The sequence below is a fragment of the Triticum urartu genome, chromosome 4 (assembly GCF_003073215.2).
Source record: "Triticum urartu cultivar G1812 chromosome 4, Tu2.1, whole genome shotgun sequence".
NCBI lineage: Eukaryota > Viridiplantae > Streptophyta > Magnoliopsida > Poales > Poaceae > Triticum > Triticum urartu.
Window position 1 is genome coordinate 510,816,418 of NC_053025.1, and position 25,852 is coordinate 510,842,269.

The 25,852-nt window shown below is 47.7% G+C and overlaps 2 protein-coding genes across 2 annotated transcripts; both read left to right on the forward strand.

The window, feature by feature from the left end:
- Positions 1 to 12,544: 12,544 nt before the first annotated feature.
- Positions 12,545 to 14,655, forward strand: LOC125554019 (aldehyde oxidase GLOX-like). Its single transcript, XM_048717647.1, has one exon. It carries the CDS (start codon positions 12,790 to 12,792, stop codon positions 14,527 to 14,529), a length of 1,740 nt encoding a protein of 579 aa, XP_048573604.1. The 5' UTR covers positions 12,545 to 12,789; the 3' UTR covers positions 14,530 to 14,655.
- Positions 14,656 to 23,425: 8,770 nt separating this feature from the next.
- LOC125554020 (chemocyanin-like) lies at positions 23,426 to 24,510 on the forward strand. The gene is made up of 2 exons (XM_048717648.1): positions 23,426 to 23,703; positions 23,813 to 24,510. The coding sequence occupies exons 1-2, from the start codon at positions 23,529 to 23,531 to the stop codon at positions 24,010 to 24,012; spliced, it is 375 nt and encodes a 124-aa protein (XP_048573605.1). The 5' UTR covers positions 23,426 to 23,528; the 3' UTR covers positions 24,013 to 24,510.
- The last annotated feature ends 1,342 nt before the right edge of the window (positions 24,511 to 25,852 follow it).

Here is a 25,852-nt window from a genome sequence, read left to right on the forward strand (position 1 = left end):
GTCCTGCGCCGCTTCAGCCTCCGTATCCCTACCCAGTGGCTGGAAATCCACAGTTTTCCAGTCGATTCCCATTAATGCTTGAAAAACAGCTTCATCATGGATCAGCAAGGACGGATCAATATCGGGAGCGTAAGTATGCTTACGAATTGGAGGAATCAGATTTTCCGATTCATGGATTGGCGCAGCTATTCGCTTGTTCTGACTGTCATATTGCGCTTGATAACGAGACAAGTCTGCTTCCTCAGCCAACTGACAAGCTAGTGGACGCACCTCCCGGTTTATCGCTCGCAGATCCGCTTCACCGAATTCTGATCCGTCTTCCTTCAAGCTAGGATAGCCCTGAGCCGCTTCAACAGGATCAAAATCCGGCACCCAGGCTTTTGCCCGGATTAAAGCATTGATTGCGCCGGTTCGAGCAGCAGATTTCTTTAGCTCTTCAATCCGGACAGGAAGCACCGACAGTTTCATCAGCGTATCTTGAATCAAAGTAGGCACCGGTTTGTTATGAGAGGCGGTACAGATGATCCGCTGGGCACCAGTATACAATTGTTCAACCAATGTATAGGCGGCTTTTAGCTTCTTCCGTACATCTGACCCCAAGTGACCAATGCGTGTCCCTGAAATACCATAAAGGGTTAATAAGCCGGCGACTTTGTCAGAAGGCAGAGCCAATTCAGTAGGAAAACCGGCTTACCAAAGATAGCAGTAGTCATGGCATGCCCGTGCCGCTTTATGCTGGTCAGTTCATCTGCCACTGGTTTTAGTGCAGCCTCAGCATCCTCTGCTCGTTTGATCAAAGTGGATTTCTCAGTGGCCCAGTCCGCCCGTTTCTTTTTGAAGTTTTCCTTAAGTTGTTCCATGGCGCTTAAAGCACTGGCCAATTCCTCTTTTGCTTTGGAGGTTTCAGCTTGTTGGGTTTTCAGGGCTTCTTGAAGATCGATGACTTGGTTCTCTTTCGTCTTCAGCTCCGCCTGCATGCATACAGATATATGCTTCAGCAAACTGGTAGAAGGATTCAAGTACCAACCACATAACAAGTTATGCGCTTAGTACTTGGGGGCTAATGCATATTTGATCTAAAGCGGCCCCCGATTTACCCTTTCATCTTTTGATTGTTTACAAAGTCCCAAGATCAATACAAGTATTCAACTTGGCACTTGGGGGCTAATGGCTATTTGATCATATATATTCTGATACGGCAGTTTCAATTACTTAAAGTACCGGTTTAACTACGCTAAAGTTAAACCGGCCCTTGGGGGCTACATCAGCAAATTTCAAAGCAACAAGATTTATATTATTTAAGTCCCGGTTTGAAAGAATATTCCAAACCGGCCCTTGGGGGCTAGGAGAGTCAGGAATGGAAGCATACAAGCAAGAAGGAGCATATGGAAATTACCTCATATTTGTCTTTCATCATGTTGACCAGACCGGCTTCATAGTCACGGCCGGTATACAGCCAGTTCAGATAGCCGGAATGGATATCTTGGGCGTTCAGAGCAGCGTAAGTCGTCAGATCAGCGTTCCACTTGCCTTTACCAAAGGCAGCAAGTTCTTCCTTGGCAGAATGTTTGGATAAAGCGACAGGATTGCTTGGCTCAGTATGGACAGTGCCAGTAATGACAACTTCATCATCATTGGTACCGCCGGTTTGCACTGAGCTGTTGGCTTGTCAGTAGGTTTTGCGGGACCGGTGGAGCTTTCAACCCGGAGGGAACCTGTGGGCTGATGGATAGGATCTGAAGTATCAGTAGGTCTTTCCTCAGCAGTAAGATCATCATCTGGCTGCGGTGGATCATTGGGAATATCCTCAGGAATAGCCGCTTCAAGATTGGGTGTGGTGCCTGGTTCAAGAATGACATCTTCTTCGGCCGCTTTATCCAGGCAGGCCTTCTTGCTCGGCCTAGGTTTGGCCCTGAGAAGAATAACAAAATTAAATGCAGCATATGTTCTAAGGCAATATACTGCAAACATCACAATAAATATAGCTTACCCAAGCACCATTTTGAGCGGTGGGAGCTGAGTAGCCGACGACTCGCCAGAAGATGAGTGGGAAATAACCTGATAATCAGAGTCAGACGGATTAAGAGGTTGACGAAAGCAGCCCGCTTTAGGACAAGCACTGACAAGCGAATTAGAGACCTTGGAATGACGTTTCCGAACCGGACTGTTCGGTAAACCGGCGGAGGTAACTACCTGGCCGCTGTGCCGGGTGGTGCGGCGAGCTTCGTGTTGTTGAGTCTTCATAAGAAGTTTAGGATCCAAATAAGCAAGAGGATGAGAAAATTTAACTTTCCGGTTTGCCTGACAGATTTTTTGTGAAGGCAAAGTTTCTGAATCGGAAGAGAGAATAATTACCTCTGCAACATCCGCATGGCTGGCTTCGGCATCATCCTGACAAATATCATCATCAATAAGATGCATGAAAAATAAACCAAGTGAGTCAAGCTCTACCTCAAGGTTCGGATTATCCACCTCGTCATTAGGGGCCGGATTAGAAGATGCAGTGGTTCTTTTCCGGTGGGCAGTCTTCTTCACGGCTTTAGTTTTTTGCCGGTTTGCTCTTTCCGGTTTATCTGCTTTCTCTGGTTTCTCCTGCGGCAGCTTTTTGCTCCAAAACGGATCGTCGCCCTGATTATGCAGACACTGATATTAAAAACAATGACCAGACATATCAATAACAGATTCAGCAAAGAGAAAAATCAAAGTCTTACAGCTGGCGGTTTGTTGGTGGCACAGAAGGGAAGCAGGACGGTTCTAGCGCAGATGTGCTCCAGTTCATTCAGTATCTTACGCACAGCTTTTGTGATCTCTTCACCGGAGAGCTGGAGTCTTGAATGTCGCAGTGGGTCATCCACACTATCAGTATATTCGCACATCAAACCGGAGCGCTGACTAAGGGGCAGTATGCTCCATGATATCCAACAGCGAGCAAGGTCAACCCCTGTTAAACCGTTGGCCATAAAGGCTCTGAGCTTTGACAGCTGAGGAGCATATTTGCTTCTCTCCTGGGCACTCAATCGTTGAGGAAAAGGATGGGTATTGCTGAGCCGCTCTGGACGAAAACCAGGAAAGGGATTCTCGCCAGCAGGGGAGGTGTCTTTGCAGTAGAACCATGTCTGATTCCACTCCTTGGGGTGACTGTGCAGCTTGGCGTGAGGGTATGTGACCTCTTTCCTTTTTTGAATCGCTATGCCACCCAACTCCGTATTAGAGCCATCAGTAAACTCAGTACGGCGGTGTAGATGGAAAAGATCTCTGAATAATTCCACTGTGGGCTCCTCTTGAAAGAACACCTCACAGAGCACTTGGAAGTGGCACATATTTGTAACAGAGTTGGGGCCAGTGTCTTGCGGATGGAGTTGGAAATCAGCTAGAACATCCCGGTAGAATTTAGAACCGGGCGGTTTAAAACCCCGGGCTAAGTGGTCTACGAAAACAACAACCTCTCCTTCTCGAGGTGTGGGGGGGCATTCTTTGCCAGGAGCCCTCCAATGGACGGTGTCTTTGCTGCCCAAGGCGCCAATCAGGACTAAATCATCCAGTTGATCCTCTGTGACGCGAGAAGGGACCCAATTGCACTCATACACTTGCTTGGCGATGATGAAATCTACAAGGTACATTGTTATGTGCAATGTTAAACCGGAAGCAGATCTATCTAAACCGGAGTTTATGAAGCAACAGCATCACGGCGGTTCAACAAGGGGACTAATGATATATGATAAGATTGCTTTTTCAAAGGTGAACCGCCTATGTGGTAAAGAGGATACAGATCTAAGGCAAGAATGACTAAGGAAGGTAAAAACAGATTTCATAAGGTCGCAGTGAAATTTTGGATCTATCGTAAGACAGGAAAATAAAAGGATTTAGACCTAAAAGGTTGATCTCAAAGCACTTCACAAGGGACCAAATCAATGTTTTATGTGCATAAAGGTTTGCTTTGGTAGCAGAAGATAAGCCGTTACGGGGAATACATCAGGTTTGAAGTCTTATTCATGGGCTAAAGAAGAAACAAAGGAAGAACAACGCCAGAGTCTCGATGAACTTCGACGAACGAGGAAACCCTCGAACAGATCTACGGGGGAAAGGAAAAAAGATTTACCGGAGCCGAGGAAGAAGAGGAAGGTCGCGGCGATGCTCTGGTGTGCTCAGGTTGATGCAGCGGCCAAGGTTGATGCAGAGGTCGATGGTGGCGGCGGAGCTCCGAAGCTGGGCAACGCGAAGAAGATGAAGCAGAAGGGGTCGGAGGGAAAGAGAAAGGAAATGACCCTTCGGTCCTATTTATAAAGAAAGGGATATGTCAGGCGCGAGAATCAAGGAGCCGCGAGTTTGGAAACGAAGCTACGGCCTTAATTGCCGCAGGCTTGTTAACAGGATAAGGTTTTTTATAACCAGTGACGTCACACCGGTCTACCGCGAGCAGAGAAGATGACATCACGGCGGTTCAACAAAATACAAGATGTTGAAGATGAAGATTTTTGCTAAGAATTGACATGAACATGTTCAAATCAATTTGGGGCCTAATGTTGGGGATATTACTACTGGGCGTAAACCGGCCAGGACAGGCCGGGTTAACTTCATCAGTAGTTGAGTATGATAAAAGCCCATGAGGGCAGATGAGGGCTAAAGGCCCATAATCGGTTTAAGGCCTATAGCTATAAACCGGCGTCGGTATGTAACTTGTGTTATAAGTTAGGAATAGTGGAGACCGAACCGGACGCATCTATGAACCGGTATCGGGACTCTGTAAACCGATGGGCGTCACCCATGTATATAAGGGGACGACCCGGCGGCGGTTCAACGACAGACAACGACTCGAGACATAGGCGAAGCTTATTCGCTCCCCAGTCATCGAAACACCCATCAATTCCATCACAACTAGAAGTAGGCTTTTACCTTCATTGAAGGGGCCGAACTAGTATAAACTCTCTTGCGTCCTTGTGTCCGCTTTAACCCCTTCAAGCTAACCCGTAGCGATGGCTCCACGACTAAGTCCTTTCTCTAGGACATCTGCCGTGACAAAACCACGACAGTTCCCCTAACAAAGCTTTCAATGAGGAATTTGCCGCTCTCATGACCTCAAAGTTTGAGATGTCTTCCATGGGAGAGTTGAAGTTCTTTCTCGGGTCGAAGTGAAGCAAAGGAGAGAAGGAACTTTCATCAACCAAGCCAAATACACTCAAGACATGCTTAAGAGATTCAAGCTAAGTGATGTCAAGCCGGCGTCCACTCCCATGTCCACCAAGTGCCAACTTGACATTGATCCCAATGGTAAAGCGGTGGATCAAAAGGTATATCGCTCCATGATTGGCTCCTTGCTTTTACCTTTGTGCATCTAGACCGGATATCATGTTGAGTGTGGGAATTTGTGCATGGTTTCAAGCCGCACCTAAGGAAAGTCACTATGTGGCGGTCAAACGAATCTTTCGATATTTGGCTCATACCCCAAACTTTGGCTTATGGTATCCAAGAGGAGCAAATTTCAAGCTTGTAGGTTATTCAGACTCGGATTGGGCGGGAGACAAAGTGGATAGGAAGTCCACTTCCGGAGGGTGCCAGTTTCTTGGTTGCTCTTTGGTAAGTTGGTCTTCCAAGAAGCAAAGTTGTGTGTCTCTCTCGTCCACGGAAGCGGAGTATGTGGCTGCCGGTAGTTGTTGTGCACAACTTTTATGGAAGAGGCAAACTTTAAAGGATTACAGTGTCACTTGTGACAAAGTGCCTCTTTGGTGTGACAATGAAAGTGCCATCAAGATTTCCCTCAACCCGGTGCAACACTTCAAGACAAAGCATATTGAGATTAGGTATCACTTCATCCGGGATCACATTAGGCGAGGGGAGATCGAGCTCAACTATGTCAACACTCATGATAACCTTGCAGATATCTTCACGAAGCCTTTGGATGAAGCAAGATTTCGCGAGTTAAGGCATGAGCTAAATATCATTGATTCGAGCAATGTGACTTGAACCCCTGCACACCTCACCTCACTCAACTTGTTGTCTAGTTTAGGTGTAGGCATGGACATAGGGGGAGTGTTGTTCTCTCAATGAACTTTCCCTCCCCTCATAATGCATAAACTAACCAAACTCTTTCACTTTAGCCATTTCTTTATGGCACTTGTGCTTCAAAGATGAGTGTTGGTCATGGGCCCAAGGTTAAAATCTTCGCGGTGCCATACCTCTAAACTCAAACATAGGTGGCCTCGGCCACCGCCCTCTCTTAAAGAGGTGTGTCTTTCTCGTTCTCTTTGTTGCTTTTGTGTGTGTGTTTTGTTCCCCTTTTTCTTTTCGTTCTTTTTCGAGAGTTAAGCCCCCTTTTGCCTAGTCCTTTTTGCGGCTGAGCGGTACTACCGCTGCGATTGCGGTACTACCGCTTATGAGGGTTAAGCGGTACTACCTCCCTCACCAGCGGTACTGCCGCTGAGGGGCGGGCGATGGGGGTTATATCGGGGCGGGGGAGTTATTTTCTCCCCATACCCATTCGCCCCCACTCGCTCGTCTTCCTCATCGCTCCAGCGATGCCACACCGCGGGAGGGCATTGGCTGGCCGCCGTTTTCCGGCCGCTTCTCTCCATTTCCTCCGGTGGAGTCGTTCTCCATCTCGTCCTCCAGCCATGGATGTCGGTATTGCCTGTGTTCTCGGTTTCTCTTTGCCTAGATCTTGCATCTAGTTCTTAGGGGCAATAGGCATTGTTTTCTAGTTTTTTTGGCTATGAAGAGGCTTGTGGTGGATGGAGATTGCTTCTAGGCTCTTTGGATTGATGTTTGGTAGGATAAATTTTTGAATTTGGCATCCCGGTAGTGCCGAATCTGACCACGGCCGTAGATAACCGCCGTTCCCCATTCTGGGCGGTACTACCGCCCACCTTGAGCGGTACTGCCACTCACCTTGAGCGGTACTGCCGCACGAGCGGTACTGCCGCGGGTAGATTGCGGTACTACCATCGGATGCCTAGTTCCTATATTTTCTACCTCACCTTGATCCTTTTTGTTTCGTTTGGTGGCTTATGCTCTTTCTTTCGTGTTGTTTTTGTTGCGTGTGTGTTTGGTTCCAGGTGATGATCTTCCTGAGCAGAAAGCCCGCCGTATCAACCCCGGTCGTGCATCTTCAAAGCGCTACCGCACTTCTGAGTCAGCAATTGGTTCCTCTGGTGCTCCACCACCGCCTGCGGGTGCTTCCTCCAGTGCGCCTCCTCTGCCTCAACTCCAGAAGAAGCCTGCCAACAGGCCGAAGCCCAAGGGCAAGACTGTGACTGAGATGATTGCCAAGGAGTTCTAGGCAAAGCGTCGCCGTAACCCCTATGAGGAAGTCCAAGAACCCAATTTGGTCAACCGCCCGTTCTGGAACCGCTTTCAGTTTGCCATTTTCTTTGATGTGATCAAGGCCAAGAAGAATCTCTATGTTGATGTTCGCTCCATCAACACGGATGCCATGGAAAAGGATTCGGAGTACTTTGTGAAGCTCTTCAGATGTGTACCCAGCTGAACATTCTCAGGATCATGCAGTTCAACAAGGATTTTGATGCTGATTTGGTGGCTCAATTTTATGCCACCGTCCATCTTGGGACTGATGCAGAGAGGACTCTGACTTGGATGACCAATGGAAAGCTGCTTTCTATCAAGTGGAAGGCCTTCATGGAGTTACTTCATGTGGAAGATCAAGGGCTTAAGACTCTAGTTGGTTTCCGCCCTCACCGCAATGCAACCTCCACTCACAAGCAAGCTCTGTGACCCTACTTCACTGTTAAGGTCAACCCTGTGACTCAGAAGGAAACCTATGAGCTGCCTCCCTATCTCGACATCCTTCATCGTGTCTTTCGAGAGACTCTTTCCCCTCGCATCGGGAATCTGGATATGGCCCACTCCTATCTTGTGGACATGCTACTCTTCTGCCAACATGAGAAGGAAGCAACCACTGGCGAGTCCCTAGACATCTCTCATGTTATGTGGTCTGAGCTTATTTCTGCCATTTCTGAGCGCAAGTGCCCGATCTATGGTCCGTTCATCATGCTTCTCATTGAGAAGGCTTGGGCACATGTCTATCCCAAGGTTGGGTTGGAAACTGGAGATTTGGTGTCTCACGAGATCAAGCGTCTGAGGAAGAAGGACGATTCTGGCGCCCCCGCTCCCAAAGCTGGGGGTCCATCCACTGCAGCTGCCACAGACACCGAGGGCGAGGCTGAGGCTGATGATGACGATGAGGACTATGAGCCATCTGGGACAGAGCCCTCTTGGGCAAAGAAGCTCAAGCACAAGATGAGGAAGCTCTTCTGCATGGAGTCACATGGCCAGTACATGACTCATGTGGCGGAGAAGAAGGCCAGGGGGCGTCACAAGGAGCTCATGCGTCAGTTGGGTGCAACCATTGTCAGTGGTTCGGAGGATCAGATCACTGAGGAAGAAGAGTGGATCCAGCAGCATTGCCCATGGACCGATTCAGACGTCGAGCAGTTCCCGACTGATGAGGGCGGTGCAGACGATTCCGCAGGGATGTGATGCTCGTGATCCTCAGCTTGATATCACCTGGAGCCGTAGCTTCTCTCTTTGCCCTTTTGGTGTCTCGATGCCAAAGGGGGAGAGAGTTTTAGGGATTTGTGTCGCTGCCGTGTTTTGTGTGTCGTGTTTGTGTTCGCCCTCTGCTTTGCTTTGTTTGGTTTTTTGCCTTTGAGACCTAAGTTCTAGACATATGGTGTGAGACATATGCTACTCTATCGCTACCTTATTACTTATGTCTATTCAATACTGTAGTATCTTAAGAGTTGCATGCTTATCCTATTGGACTATAAAATATAGGGGGAGTGTTGATCCGAATGTGTGTGTCTTGCATTCCAAAGGCTTCACTAACTAGGTGCACACATTCAGGGGGAGCCCGTCTATATTTTTTAGTTCTAAGTATCCTTACTTTTATGTCTTTTCCTTGTGCAAATCCCTAGTTGTCATCAATCCACCAAAAAGGGGGAGATTGTTGAGGCATATCTCTCTCGATGTGGTTTTGGTGATTGATGACAATGTGTTTGCGGAATAATAGTGTGCTTTGAGCATTTCAGAGATTCATCCTTGGCACGAGACGATTTCTTCCCCTCGGAGTGTCATTCAAGACGGTGTAGATCTTTCGTTTCTTTTTCGGTGGACTAGTTGCGTAGAGGGCACCGTACTATCAAGAGGGGGTCCGCTTTGGTATTGCTTGGGTGGAATCAACACGTACACATCCGCTTCTCACCCTCCGAGCCCTTCCGCTTCTATGGAGAGATCTTCTCTCTTCTTGTGGGCTTTGTCTGGTACCCAGCGGTAGTACCGCGGTACCCAGTGGTAGTACTGCTTAGGGGTCACAAGCGGCAGTACCACTCCGCAGCGGTAGTACCGCCGGTGACTCCGCAGCAGTACTACCGCTGGCTTGCCAGGTCCCTACCGCGTCGATTCGAGGGGTCTTTTTCTGTGTCGGATTGTGCGGTACCTCGCTGCGGCAGTAGTGCGGCAGTACCGCCCATTAGCGGCAGTACCGCCCTTCCACCGCAGTAGTACCGCACGGTTCCCTCTTTCCCCTTACCCTTCTTTCTGCGCGCCAGTACCGCCGAAGGGAGCGGTAGTACCGCTTAACCAAGCGGTAGTACCGATGTCTCCCGTGGCAGTACCGCCCTCTGCGGGGCTGTTTAGTGGGGCAACGGTTGGATTGTCGCCCCCACTATAAAAGGGGGTCCCCTTCTTCCCCGTTGAACTACCTCTTCCCCCTCAAGCTCCATTAATGCTCCAAGCTCCATTTTCGCCCGATCTATCTCTCTAGCCAATCAAACTTGTTGATTTGCTCGGGAGTGGTTGAGAAGGCCCCGATCTACACTTCCACCAAGAGATTTTTGATTCCCCCACCTATCCCTAGCGGATCTTGTTACTCTTGGGTGTTTGAGCACCCTAGACGGTTGAGGTCACCACGGAGCCATAGTCCATTGTGGTGAAGCTTCGTGGTATTGTTGGGAGCCTCTGATTAAGTTGTGGAGATTGCCCCAACCTTGTTTGTAAAGGTCCGGTTGCCGCCTTCAAGGGCACCAATAGTGGAATCACGGCACCTCGCATTGTGTGAGGGCGTGAGGAATACGGTGGCCCTAGTGGCTTCTTGGGAAGCATTGTGCCTCCACACCGCTCTAACGGAGACGTACTTCCCTTCAAAAGGAAGGAACTTCGGTAACGCATCCTCGTCTTCACCGGATCCACTCTTGGTTATCTCTTACCTTTACTTGTGCAAGCTCATTAGTGTTTCTTCTCTTGCTTGCTTGTTTGTTTGTTGTTGTTGCATCATATAGGTTGCTCACCTAGTTGCATATCTAGACAACCTACTTTGATGCAAAGTTTAATTTGGTAAAGAAAAGTTAAAAATTGTTAGTTGCCTATTCACCCCCCCCTCTAGTCAACCATATCGATCCTTTCAAGAAATAGAAAATGAAGCAAAAATACCCTTAAATAGGAAAGAAAATGATATAAAAAACTAAAACAAAATAATGACAAAATTTGCACACAATCTGCACATAAATTGCGCTTTGTTATAATATGCAAGAATAAACACATAACAATGATTTTCCGCAAAAAGAAAACTTTCAAAGAAAGAATGAATTGGTGGCATTGGTATTTGATCCATGGTGTCTGTACCTTTTCGGATCAAAATAATGAATAAGTGGTATCGGTATTATCGTTTAAGAAGAAAGAAAATTGAAAAAAATGAAAAAAAATTACACGCGGTTTGAATAGAAATTGCGTTTTTTATAATATGCAAGAATAAGCACAAATAATGAAATTTCAAAAAAAGAATCATGAGTAGGAATGAATTAGAGGTATTGGTATTACCCTTAAAGAATAAAAAAATGAAATAAAAATGTAAGAAAAATTAAAATAGTGAAGTTTTCTAAGAAACAATGAATTAGTGTCATTGGTTTCCGGTTAAGAAGAAAGAACTGAAAGTAATAATAAAATAATGCAATATTTTGCAAACAATATGCATAGAAGTTGCGCTTTTTATAACATGCGGGAATAAGAATATACTCCCTCTGTAACTAATATAAGAGCGTTTAGATCACTACTTTAGTATTCTAAACGCTCTTATATTAGTTTACGGAGGGAGTAATAGTGTAATTTTCATAAAAAGAAAGTTTCCTGGGAAGAAATGAATTTACGGTATTGGTATTATCATTAAAGAATGATGGAAATAAAGTAATACTAAAAAATAAAATACCAAAGTTTTCAAGAAAAATGAATTAGTGGCTTACGTATTACTCTTTAAGAAAAAATAAAGTAAAAACTAGAACACAATCAAAATACTGAGGTTTTCTAAGGATGAATGAATTATTAAGATTGGTATTACCCTTTCATATAAATAAAATAAAATAGAAACTAAAATCAAAATAATAAGGTTTTCTAAGATAGAATAAATTAGTGTCATTAGTATTACCCTTTAAGAAGGAACAAAAATAAATAAATAAATTACAATAAGGAGAATGAATTGGTAGCATTATTATTACCCATTAAAAAATAACAATGTTTTTCGCAAAACTTGCACACAACTTCGCTCTTAAATTATTTTTAGTACACAAACAATAATCATATAGTAGTGTAATTTTCACACATATTGCAAATTATTTATGTGTGTAAATTACACTCACCCAACATCACATAAATATCCACAAAATAAAAATAAAACCAACTAACTAAGAGAAACATAAAAAACAAAAGCAAAAGCATATAAAAACAAAAAATATTAAAAAACTAAGGGAGAGAGAGGAGGGCTGGATCGCTGCCGATGCGTTTGGTTGCAAGGGTGGCCATGGATGGGTTGGGATTGTTCAGAAAATAGACATGTTTGGTTATAAAGCATTTGAATGGTTCCACTAAAAAAAGAAGATAATATGCTTTGAAGATGCTGAACCATTCCACCCTAAGAAATCGGTCGAATCATATGGCCACCCATTGCATGCATGATCATGTGAGCATGACTGATGATCCCATCCCAAATAATTAGCTCATCTCTTATATACAAACAAACACATAAATCGAATGGTTCCATCCCAAAAAACTGGATGGTCCAAACCCATTCATATGGCACCTCCAACCAAACACATAGGGCTTCGGGCCAGAAGGAAATCTACTGACCCAAATAAAAGGCCAGTCAAAAAAAGAATGCTCACAGAACAAACAACACAGATAAAGGAAAAAAAATGCAGGACAAATCTCAAAGAAAAATCCAATGGCCACAAAATCAATTGACCCAAAAGTGAAATTCCAGCTGACTGAAAACGTAGGTAAATTGTACTTTCTCCGTTTCAAATTACTCGTCGTGGTCGAAGAGTTCGCATGAACCTATGGTTCTTCTATCCAGAGGATTTTGGTACGGGTCATGGGGGGAGAGACTGAGCAACACAATTAGCAGGTGGTAGCTGGTCAAATCATGAAAAGATGGTGATGACTGATTGACTGCACCGTTTATTATGCCCAACGGGCCGCCAAATCAAAACATCATAAAACAGCAAGTTAATACAGGCCCGAGCCCCAAAATCAACGCCAGAATCAAACCATCCTGCTGGCAGAAATAATGGCCGCGCGCGACTCCTCGCTGAACGAAATCCGGAGCCTTAAGACGCCATCACCAACGAAGATCGTCAATACTACTGTACCGTATCGTTGGTCCGTGCATTGCATATAAGGGCGGCCACCGTCACGAGCTCAGATCCATACAGCAGCCTTCGCTGCCCACGAGCCAAACATTCGGATACAGTCAACCACCATACGGACAAGGCCTGATCGTCACGGGCGACCATGAAGCCTCCTCCCGCATTGCTGACCCGCGGCCTCGCTCTTGTCCTGGCCCTCGCATGCGCCGGCATTGCACCGGCGAGCGGCGGCGGCGCCGGCGGCGGGCGGTGGGACGTGCTGCAGCGCAGCATCGGCGTGTCGGCGATGCACATGCAGCTCCTGCACAACGACCGCGTCATCATCTTCGACCGCACCGACTTCGGCCCGTCCAACCTCTCCCTCCCCGACGGCCGCTGCCGCCGCAACCCCAGGGAGCGCGTGCTCCCCGTCGACTGCACCGCGCACTCCGCCGAGTACGACGTCGCGTCCAACACCTTCCGCCCGCTCTCCGTCTTCACCGACACCTGGTGCTCCTCGGGCACCGTCGCGCCCGACGGCACCCTCGTCCAGACCGGCGGCTGGAACGACGGCTACCGCAACGTGCGCGCCATGCGCGCGTGCGACGGCGGAGACGACGACGACGGCGGCAGCTGCGACTGGAACGAGACGCAGGACGCGCTCGCCGCCAACCGGTGGTACGCCACCAACCAGGTCCTCCCCGACGGCCGCGCCTTCATCGTCGGCGGCCGCAGGCAGTTCAACTACGAGTTCTTCCCCAAGGCCGATGCTTCCGACGCCTCGGCCATCGCATTGTCGTTCCTGGTTCAAACCAGGGACCCCGAGGAGAACAATCTGTATCCTTTCGTCCACCTCAACATCGACGGCAACCTTTTCATCTTCGCCAAGAACCGCGCCGTCCTTCTCGACTACAGGAAGAACAAGATCGTCCGGACGTACCCCGAGCTGGCCGGCGGCGACCCCAGGAACTACCCCAGCTCGGGCTCGTCGGTGCTGCTGCCCCTGAAGCCTTCGCCCACCGAGGCCGAGGTGCTGGTCTGCGGCGGCGCGCCCGCGGGCTCCTACAACTCGACCAAGGAGAAGACCTTCTTCCCGGCGCTGGTGACGTGCGGGCGGATCAAGATCACGGACGCTTCGCCGGCGTGGGTGATCGAGAGAATGCCGTCGCCGCGGGTGATGGGGGACATGATCCTGCTGCCCAACGGCGCCGAGGTGGCGATCATCAACGGCGCCATGGACGGCACCGCCGGGTGGGAGGCCGCCAGCACCCCGGCGTACGCGCCCGTCATGTACCGGCCAGACCACGCGCCCGGGGACCGGTTCGAGGAGCAGAGCGCGACCGACATCGCGCGGCTGTACCACTCGTCGGCGATCCTCCTCCGCGACGGCCGGGTGCTGGTCGGCGGGAGCAACCCGCACATCTACTACAACTTCAGCAACGTGCGGTACCCGACAGAGCTCAGCCTGGAGGCCTTCTCCCCGGAGTACCTGGACAGCTCCAACGACGCCCTCCGCCCAAAGATCACCGACCCCTCGCCCGCCGGCCCGGCGGTGAGCGTGAAGTACGGACAGTCAATGACCCTCCAGTTCGAGGTGCCAGCGGTGGCGCCGAGAAGGAGACCGCGCGGCGGGGGCGAGGGCGGCGGCGGCGCTCTCGGCCTGGTGTCGGTGACGATGGTGGCGCCGTCGTTCACGACGCACTCGTTCGCGATGAACCAGAGGCTGCTGCTCCTGGACGTGGCGGGGACGACGGCGCTGCACAGCACCGCGGGCGCGGGCGCGGGCGCGTACGAGGCATCGGTGGCGATGCCGGCGACGGCCGTGCTGGCGCCGCCGGGGTACTACATGGTGTTCGTGGTGAACGGGCACATCCCCAGCGAGGGCGTGTGGGTCCACATAGAGTGACGCGACGCCGGCGACGGCGGCATGCATCGGCATGCATCATGTATAGCACGACCCGATTGTTTTGTTCTCTTGTCTTGTCTCGTGGTTTTTGTCGTCACCACGCACGAATGTGAGGTGATGCCGTGACTTGGTTCGTTGTTCAGTTGTACCGTGCGTGCGTGCGTGCTTGGCGACGCCCGATCGAGTCGGGCAGGACAGAGAGAGCGGAAGGCGAAGAATGTGTGTGAGAGTGAGGCTAGATTCACGTGAACCGGCCGGGTTGAGGGGCACACGTGACGCTCCCTAGACGCATCTGCTCCTGGCCCTGGCTGGCCTAGGTGCATTTGGTGGATACATCGAAGTGTCGCGATCCAGCCGGTTGTTGGCGGCGTTCCTTCCTTCCTTCTCTGGGAGAGACCGGCGGCTTCAGAGCTGAGAACGCGCGCCGTTGGCGTGCGCGCGCGGGGGTGACGGCCGGGATGGTTGCGGTTGCGGCCGGTGGCCTGGGGCGTCACGGGAATGATGTCGCGGCGGTTGGGAAGTGCGGACGTGCAGTCAGCTTGGTACTGCCGAGTAATGGCTGCGGTCTGCGGCGGCGACGCCCGAGGGAAAATCCTGGCGTGGCGAGGTGCCTTCCCGTTGTGTGGCCCGCTGAACGGGAGCCGTTGTTGGTCGGACCGAACCCCCAAAAATCAAGAATGTACTTATCGTACAAAAATGCTTCGTCTACGTAACTCTCTGCCCCCCTGAATTTGAATTTCAGGGGGGGTGGGCTCCTTCCACCCAAATCTCCAATCACCAGTTTCCACGTGGATCATTACGTAGGTGTAGGTATCGTACGGCTAGCAACATTCACTGACTCATTCACGAAACAAAACATGAGCCCAAGTTCACAGCCGGACAATACAAGGGGCTGAGTTCACCCTCTTACAAAGCAAATTTCAGAATAATCAGGCAACACAAATCGCACCAAAAAACACTAGAAACAAAAAAAATAAACAAACGAAATGACTAAGTTGCTGACAGTAAGCACATGACAGCCCGAAGACACCACCAAGACACACCCTAAGACACCTAACTCCAAGACAATACCTACAGGAGGGAACACAACGCTAAGCGTCCCCGCTGCTGCGTTCGAAACGGACAAAGTTTTTCAGCCAAAACCCTGGCACGGGGAGAAGAACCACAACGATGTCCAGTTGTAAATATTCTTCTTGATTTCTTGATTTTTATTCGCAGTGACTAAATTGAACCACAACGATGTCCAGCCAAAACCCTTCGCTACTTGCATTCTCCTCTCACTCCACCCACTCCCTGCTGTTCGCAACACTCTACAGTCCTTGAGAGGACAGGTATGCTGTTATTTTTCTATTCGCTTGCACACATGATCTATTTATTTTATAGAATATTTTCTTTATAAATGCCACTTTTATTAACTCATAAGGTTTATATTTAGATGATACACAATCATAATGATTTTGCATTCGATCTCTGTATAAGTAAGATTTGTTGGGGAACGTAGCAGAATTTTAAAATTTTCTACGCATCACCAAGATCAATCTATGGAATCATCTAACAACGAGGGAGAGAGGAGAGGCCAGGGGCTTGGGTGCGGCTGCCCTCCCTCCCCCCCCCCCCCCTATATATAGGGGGCCTAGGGGGGCGCCGGCCCTAGGAGATCCAATCTCCCAGGGGGGGGGCGGCCAAAGGGGGTGCCTTGCCCCCCAAGGCAAGGGTGGCGCCCCCCACCCCTAAGGGGGGCGCAATAGCCCACTAGGGGCTGGTTCCCCTCCCACTTCAGACCATGGGGACCTTCGGGATAGGTGGCCCCACCCGGTGGACCCCCGAAACCCTTCCGGTGGTCCCGGTACAATACCGATTACCCCGAAACTTTCCCGATGGCCGAAACTTGACTTCCTATATATAAATCTTCACCTCCGGACCATTCCGGAACTCCTCGTGACGTCCGGGATCTCATCCGGGACTCCGAACAACTTTCGGGTTACTGTATGCTAATATCTCTACAACCTTAGCGTCACCGAACCTTAAGTGTGTAGACCCTACAGGTTCGGGAGACATGCAGACATGACCGAGACGCTTCTCCGGTCAATAACCAACAACGGGATCTGGATACCCATGTTGGCTCCCACATGCTCTACGATGATCTCATCGGATGAACCACGATGTCGAGGATTCAATCAATCCGTATACAATTCTCTTTGTCAATCGGTATGTTACTTGCCCGAGACTCGATCGTCGGTATCCCAATACCTAGTTCAATCTCGTTATCGGCAAGTCACTTTACTCGTGACGTAATGCATGATCCCGTGATCAACCACTTGGTCACATTGAGCTCATTATGATGATGCATTACCGAGTGGGTCCAGAGATACCTCTCCGTCATACGGAGTGACAAATCCCAGTCTCGATTCGTGCCAACCCAACAGACACTTTCGGAGATACCTGTAATATACCTTTATAGTCACCCAGTTACGTTGTGACGTTTGGCACACCCAAGGCACTCCTACGGTATCCGAGAGTTGCACAATCTCATGGTCTAAGGAAATGATACTTGACATTCAGAAAAGCTACAGCAAACGAACTACACGATCTTTGAGCTAAGCTTAGGATTGGGTCTTGTCCATCACATCATTCTCCTAATGATGTGATCCCGTTATCAATGACATCCAATGTCCATAGTCAGGAAACCATGACTATCCTTTGATCAATGAGCTAGTCAACTAGAGGCTCACTAGGGACGTGTTGTGGTCTATGTATTCACACATGTATTACGATTTCCGGATAACACAATTATAGCATGAACAATAGACAATTATCATGAATAAAGAAATATAATAATAACCATTTTATTATTGCCTCTAGGGCATATTTCCAACAGTCTCCCACTTGCACTAGAGTCAATAGTCTAGTTACATTGTGATGAATCAAACACCCATGCAGTTCTGGTGTTGATCATGTTTTGCTCTAGGGAGAGGTTTAGTCAACGGATCTGCCATATTCAGGTCCGTATGTACTTTACAAATCTCTATGTCTCCATTTTGAACACTTTCACGAATGGAGTTGAAGCGACGCTTGATATGCCTGGTCTTCCTATGAAACCTGGGCTCCTTGGCAAGGGCAATAGCTCCAGTGTTGTCACAGAAGAGAGTCATCGGGCCCGACGCATTGGGTATGACTCCTAGGTCGGTAATGAACTCCTTCACCAAGACTGCTTCTTGTGCTGCCTCCGAGGCTGCCATGTACTCCGCTTCACATGTAGATCCCGCTACAACGCTTTGCTTGCAACTGCACCAGCTTACTGCCCACCATTCAAAATATACACGTATCCGGTTTGTGACTTAGAGTCATCCAGATCTGTGTCGAAGCTAGCATCGACGTAACCCTTTACGACGAGCTCTTCGTCACCTCCATACACGAGAAACATGTCCTTAGTCCTTTTCAGGTACTTCAGGATATTCTTGACCGTTGTCCAGTGTTCCATGCCGGGATTACTTTGGTACCTTCCTACCAAACTTACGGCAAGGTTTACATCAGGTCTGGTACACAGCATAGCATACATGATAGACCCTATGGCCGAGGCATAGGGGACGACACTCATCTTTTCTCTATCTTCTGCCGTGGTCGGGCATTGAGCCGTGCTCAATCTCGTACCTTGCAATACAGGCAAGAACCCCTTTTTTGACTGATCCATTTTGAAGTTCTTTAATATCTTGTCAAGGTACGTACTCTATGAAAGACCAATGAGGCGTCTCGATCTATCTCTATAGATCTTGATGCCTAATATATAAACAGCTTCTATTCGCTTGCACACATAATCTATTTATTTTATAGAATATTTTCTTTATAAATGCCATTTTTATTAACTCATAAGGTTATATTTAGATGATACACAATCATAATGATTTTGCATCCGATCTCTGTATAAGTAAGATTTCGGATCCCTTTGTTGTTTCCCTTTCCTCCCGAACCTTCTCCTCAAAACGATAAATAATCTGGTAGATGTTTAGCAACAACCGTCAGAAGTCATGTCGATGAAGAATGCGCCACCAATGGAGAAATGTAGAAAATGTAGCGGAGAAGAGTTTATATTATTAAAAACATATATAGCCAAATCGACCGAACTAAAGTTGCCGCTTCATGCCAGGTTGCCGTCCTCATATCTTTTGTCCTCTAACAGTTGGCTGATTTTCATTTAGAATCAGCCATAAATGAGGGGCGATTGCGATAATTTCCCCCTGAATACATGTGATGCTCTTTCAGGGTGATTTATGGTCCTGATAGACTGATATCATTGCTGGAACAAATTGGCTCAAGGCCTTCAATTCCATGCGCAAGCAACAATTGAAGGAGATCTGATCCTGGCAAGGAGTCAGCTAGCTCCTGTACCCATATTATTGCGTTGCTAATAAAAGACACTCATACAAAATCGATGGTTCTATGGTTGTTGGAGTAGGTGCCAAGAGTCATCAAGACAAAGCACATATATTGCGGCGATCTACCATTCTCTGCACGATAGCACTCCGTGGGCCACTTGTGCCTATGCTTCTGGTACTGTACATGTCACACTCTTTTTGTGTACTTTGAAGTAGCTGTACCAACCACCGGTCCAGTAACTGAACGTAGCAAGCAGTTCAAGCTCCGTGGGGCCTCTTCGATCAGTAGAAAATCTGGAGGAAAAACATTGTGAGTGGAAAGATTTCCTTTAGTGCTACTATTTATACATTTGACTCAAAAGAATGAAGCAAATGAAAATCAGTAAAAGAAAATCTGGTGGTGTGACTTCGAATTGACCAACTAAACCTCCAAGTCTAGTTTTTAATGAGTTCAATCGATTGTTTTGCACATGCATTCATTTTTTTTCTAATATACATCTTCATAATCTAATGAATCAAAGAAGCCCTAATACCCCGTATGGTGCAGAAGTTTTGCGCGTTGGTACCTACAACAAGAGTATAAGTACCCTCGCAAAACAAAACAAGAGTAAAGTACGCTGTAAAGGCATCACAATCATCTCCTCAAATGATTTTATTGTCAAATAATTAGAGACAACATTAGATATATAAGCACATTTTAAGAACCATGGTGTACTAAAGTAAGATTAATTTTGTGTTATTAAAGTAAAGATAAACAGAAAATATAATTAGCAAGACTATAAAAATAGGCAAAAGTTAATAAAAAAGATGGCAAGGCAAAAAAAAATCAATGCTACAAAAATTACTGTCTAACAAGTTACATATATGCAATAGAACTATCTTGGTGTTTATCCACTGATGCAGTTGTTGGAAGGCATGACTTTCCTTTTCAGACACACTAAAAAACTCTTGCTGTTTTGGTGAAGGATTTCTCCACTTTCCAAGGTTGTGCCAGTTCTAGCATGTGATTAGAAAGAAAAAACACAAGGAAATTGTGTGATATATGTGCATGTATATTACTCCTTCCATTTCTAAATATAAGACCTTTTAAAGATTCTAATATGGAAAATACACTTTGGTTCCTGGTTATATACACCCTCTATGGGGATTTTTTTAGAAATATTTAAATAAAAAGTCAAAACGGGTAAGAACTATCTTGACAAAAAACTTGACTTACTTTTGCACTAGTATATAAATTTTCATGGAAAAAAAAGTTGACTTCACAACAAAAAAGACAAAATTTATTTGCTATTATAGCCTTATAGGTCACTATTCACACTATTTTGGCTAAAAAATTGTTTTTTAAAAAAGAAGTCAAAGGGAGATTTTATTTTTGTGGATTTTTTTTCTCGCGAGTACAATAAAAGGTCAAGTTTATTTCAAAAATATTTTCAGCAATTTTTGGCTTTTTGATGAATTGTTATTTTTTTTTCATATAGGATGTAGATGTCCCCATAGACCAAAAATCTGCCTCCTTCCAATATGGACTACTTACGAAGCAAAATGAGTGAGCTTACACTTTAAAATATGTCTATATACATTCATATGTAATTCGTATTGAAATCTCTAAAAGGGCTTATATTTAAAAACAGAGGGAGCAGTATATGGTTGTCTGCCTGTAATAAAAAGTTCTTATAGCTATGTGTGTTGCTCAGCATCTCTCCCTGTAACTGCACTCTATCAAGGAATCAAGGAAGAATTTCTTGATCTATCAGGTTCGTCAGTATACCATCCTAGCACTGTCCAGTGTAGAATTTTTTTTCACGTGCGTGTAGTCATATACCCTCTCTACATTTTTTTTGAACACAATACATAAGCAAGTGCTCGTATACATGCGCATACACTCACCCCTATGAACGTATACGCACACTCTATCCCTATAAGCACCTTCGAAAGACCATCATATTATTGTCACGAATAGCGAAAAACTATCACTTTATGATTTGTGACATTTCACACCGAACCAAAAGTCTAAGACCCTGTTTGTTTAGACTTTTGCTTCCGCTTTTGTAGATTTTTCACTTTGACCAAAAAGTCATAAAATCTCCTAAATAAATGCTTTTGAAGCTTTTGTGACTTTTGATGAATCAATACAAAAATATTTGGCTCTGAAATTCATAAAAGCTTCAAAAACACTTATTTAGGAGCTTTTATGGTTTTTTGGTCAAAGTAAAAAAGTTGCAAAAGCAAAAGCAAAAGGCCAAACAAACAAGGCCTAACAGTGCCAAAAAAACACGGAGTAAGAAATGATATCGTTTTGACGTGGCCGATCCTGAGCCAGCGGGCTGCGGTGACAGTGCGGCGTTAACGCCGTCATTTTCTTTCAGCGTGTGGGACGAAGCTGCTGGGTTGGACCGGCGCGTTCGCTCGTTTCCGTTTACTGGGCTTGTTCGTCAATTGGGCCAGCGCGTTCGGTTTGCTTAATTCAAAACCCATCCAAGTCGTCGCTCGATTCTTCTAATAAAAAAAGAAAACCAAATGGTCGTTTGAGAAATTAACTGCCATTCATTCGGTTTCTCCTTCCAGAAAACTCCAGTTTCCACACTACATTCATTCACTCTCCCTTCGCACAGATAACCACCAGCCTCTCCATCCAACTTCCCTCTTCCACAGCAAACCTCCATCACCGCCATGCCCATGAGAGAGAGGAGAGCGAGGGAGTGGAGTGACGGGGGAAGTGTTCGGGTTGGGCCGGCCCAGTCGTTTCGGAATTCGGACAAAACCGTTAACAACCATTAACTGCACGCCGTCACCGTTGTCGGATCGCAAGGGACCAGGCACGTCAAAAAATTGCTTAGTGTTTTTTTGCCACTGTAAGAATTTCGCTTTGGTGTGAAATGTCACAAATCGTAAAGTGCTGGTTCTTCGGTAATCGTGACACAAGTGTGATGGTTCTGTGCATTTAACTCAGAAAAATCAGATGCTTATAGAAAGACTTACAAACAGATTAAAGAATTGCTTTGCGTACGATCTTTGCATATACGACGCACGATATAATCAGAAACGGCCCTCCCCCATTATACTGAGCTTATAAGCCATGGATCCTTCTCTGTTTCTCTGTTTACTCAATATAAGTTCAGTTGTCCATTTAATAAGAAACCTTCTCTGTTCCTGAGAAGACAGGGAAAAATAATAATGGAGCTTCACAGAAGAAAAACAACCTTACCCGAAGCACTCGTCACTTCAACGCAATGTTACACCAATACCGATCCAGGTTAGTTGTGCTTCTCTGGCTTCTTTTGGCGCCATAGCTAGCAGCAGAACTTAAGCGTGAGCTGCCCCTGTCTGTCACCATCGATACTAACCAAGCTCCAAGGACAGCAGTCTCTATTCTGAACCCAGGAAGCAACAAGATTGAGCAGCAAAAGGTGGCTAAAGAATCCAGCAGAGAAGGCGCATGTGCACCCTCCAAATAGATCAGAAACGAACAGCCTAAAAGCACATGAAATGGGGAGGCATCCGTTCTCTGGAACTTCACTAGGCGTCCATTGTCTGAAACTTGGGCATGTTCCAGTCAGGCAGTCACTGCATGAAGCACTCACGGGCTCTTGGTTCATCGTTCCGTTTGGGATGCAATAATGGCGGGCACAAGCCTGGATAAGTACACCTAAAGCCTTGTTTAGGGCAGGGGGCTTTGGTTTACATGCGTGCTCGTCTAGATGATGGGTGCTCGTGGGTCTAGTTGGTGGAATCTTGTGGCCGCTCTCCCCGCAAAAAGGAAAATATAAATACTGAACTTTGGTTGCATCAGTGAAGTTCCAAGGTCGAATCGAGCATATTTTATATGGAAATCTATTCCCCATTTTTGTTATAAAGTTTGCCTTGTTGTTATCCCTATAGCCTACACACTTGAATTTGAAGTTAAATGTCACATTCCTCAAAAGAAAAAAAGTCAGATGCCCTGCAATAATGAAAAATTTGAACTTAAATGAGGTAATGGAACATTCCACAAAATTTAGTTCTTCATTTAGGGCGTTTCAATAGGGTTCATTGTGTTTTGAGCAGGAATAGGAGTCATTGGTGTGTGCATTGACAGAACAAATTGAGATTTTTCTATGATTTTTTTCACTCTCTTCGATTCATATTATTTTGTCGCTCAAATAAATGTATCTAGCTGTATTTCAGTGCTAGATATACATCGGTTAGAGTGACAAGTAACATGGATGGGAGGGAGCATCATTATCCCAAGAGAAGGAATTGACTAAGAAATGTAATCTTTCTTTATACTACTTGCAGTAGGACAAGATGCATGTCCAGAAAGTTACACCTAAGTTCAGTTAGCATTTCCCAGCTTTTGTGGATCCATGGACAGCGTGCGCTACCACCCACGCCATTCGGTACAACAACTACTACTACTCCATTTTGGTATAATAACTACAGTAGTGCGCTGCCGTCTATCAGTCTATGGACTTGTGATTGGATCCAGGTAGCCGGCTTTGCCCTTTCCGCCTCTATAAATGCCGCCCCACGCTCTCGTCCACAGCAAAACCCAACGGAACTACGTATAACTACAGTCACTCTGCTCTCTCACTCCACCGCACACACTCACAGAGGGACGCAGAGAAGCACCAGGGGAGTCCGGGAGTGATGGCAATGGCTCAGGGAAGAGGCAGTGCGGCGCAGGGCTTCGCCCTCGGCTTCCTCGTGCTGTGCCTCCTCCTCGGCGCCGACACCGCCGGCGCCGCCACCTACAACGTCGACTGGTCGTTCGCCGCCGGCAGCTGGCCCAGCGGCAAGACCTTCCGCGCAGGGGACGTCCTCGGTGAGTGACCAGGCCGTCAGAAAGATGGCACAGTCGATTACTCCTTCCCACCGTTGCTCCGTATCATCACCTCGTCTCATGTGATGCGTGTCTTTGATCTACTGCGCAGTGTTCAGCTACAACCCGGCCGTGCACAACGTGGTGGCGGTGGACGCCGGCGGCTACAACAGCTGCCGCGGCTCCGGCGCGACGCACACCTACACCTCGGGGAGCGACCGCGTGACCCTCGTCCCCGGGACGAACTACTTCATCTGCAGCCTCAGCGGCCACTGCGGGCTCGGGATGAAGATGGCCGTCACTGCAAACTGAAGCGAGTCTAGCTGCAGCTTCCGGTTTCAGAAAAGCTAGCTGCGGCTGCGATGCCATCCGTGCGCATGTGAAAACATCAATAAAGTGTTGTGGAACTCAGTGACTCCCCGCGTGTTGTATCCTGAGTTGTTAACATGATACAGAAGCCAGCAGTGTGCATCAATTGATGCAGAGACGGAGGTGGTATCCTTCTTTTCGGAAGGAAAGAAAAATACAGCAGCCAGTAGGCATGCGTTATGTGTGGATATGGAGGGTGGTAGGTAACGCATGATGTTTGTATGAACGATCGCCGGCATGGCAGTAAAGAACCTCGGACTGGTTTGTTTAATTTGTTTCCAACAGTACGCATAGGGAGCCATGGTCTGATCTAGGCGAAATTCCAATTAGCCAGCTCACAGTCAGCTTTGAACCACTCTCACTCATGGTCATATTTTTTTATTTTCTTTTAGAAAAGAAGGTTATACCCGGCATATGCATCAATCATGCATGAAGCCATTTTTATTAGTTATTCCACAAAAGTCTAACAGAAATATACATCAATCTATCCGAAGCCATCACTCACACCTACGAATTTGATAATGTGGAGTGATCTCACTCTCCATATCTAAAATCGATCCACATAAATTATCGGGATCAACAGCTGGTGTAGCAGACCTAAAGCGCATCCCATATGCACACGTTTTAGAAGCCGATATCATCATCGGAGCACTGACTCATCTTCAGGAGAGAGATCCAATCCTTGCCAGTCCGGACATCCGTCGACGCCACTACAGTGCCCAACGGCACCACCGCCCTGCGCTCGTTCGTCCAGATGCAAAGACTCTGAAAGATCTGTCGTGCGTAGCACCTGCCAACCAAGCATGACTCAGCGTAGCACTTGTCGGCCAGGCATGACTTGACAGCTCCATCGATGCTCCGTGCAAGACGAAGCCGCTCCACCTCCCGCCTCTGTCTTCCAGCGCTGCTCCACAAACGATGCTCCCAAGAGAAACGGCACCGCAGTGCTGCCATCGTCCGATCTGGAAGACCAGATCCTAGGGTTCCCCCGAAGCAGCATGAGTATGTCGACAACAGTTACACGGCGATGCCTTCATCAAGGTAATGGCGCAAAAACGCCGCCATCGCCCCCAACCGCTCGATTTTCACCGGCAACTATGTCTCCCCAACTCGCAACCGGCGCTAGATGACGGATCTTGAGATCTGACCACCCAATCTCAGGCCGACCACCTCCGACGAAGGAGGTGGCCACCACCGCCACGCCCAGGGCCGGATCCCCCGATGTCCTCGTGTCGCAGGTCGAGCCCAGTGGCAGCATTGCCATTGACGAAACAAGAATGGTACACGACAGCAGCTTGTGCGGCCCGCCTAAGCCCATCTAGGATCAGATCGGGCACCCAAGCCGTCGTAGTAGGACCCGTTGTCGTATGCCGCTGCCTGCATGCCGAAACTGGATGCCGCTGCCGTATGTCCGGCCGGCGTGGACCGCCGCCCCCCTGACTGGATCTGGCCGAGAAGAAGCGCCGCCGCCACCGCTACGCGCACAGGCTTTGCCTGCAAGCCCCTGGCGCCGGCGGCGATAGGGGAGATGGCGTTGGAGAGGACCAGAGGAAGGGGCGGGAGCGGTCCGGTGCGGCGTGGCGGCGCCACACATGAGCGGGGGCGGGGGTAGGATTAGGGAGCGGTGCGGTGTCCCTGGTGCTCTCCTACTGCCTCGACAGACCCTCTCTTTCCCTACTGGTCATATTTCTTTTGATCTTTCCATACAGAATTTTTCAATGCAGATGCCCATACGAGGGTTTAGTCAAGTCACGGTGACTCCAAGATGAGCTCGGAATGTAGG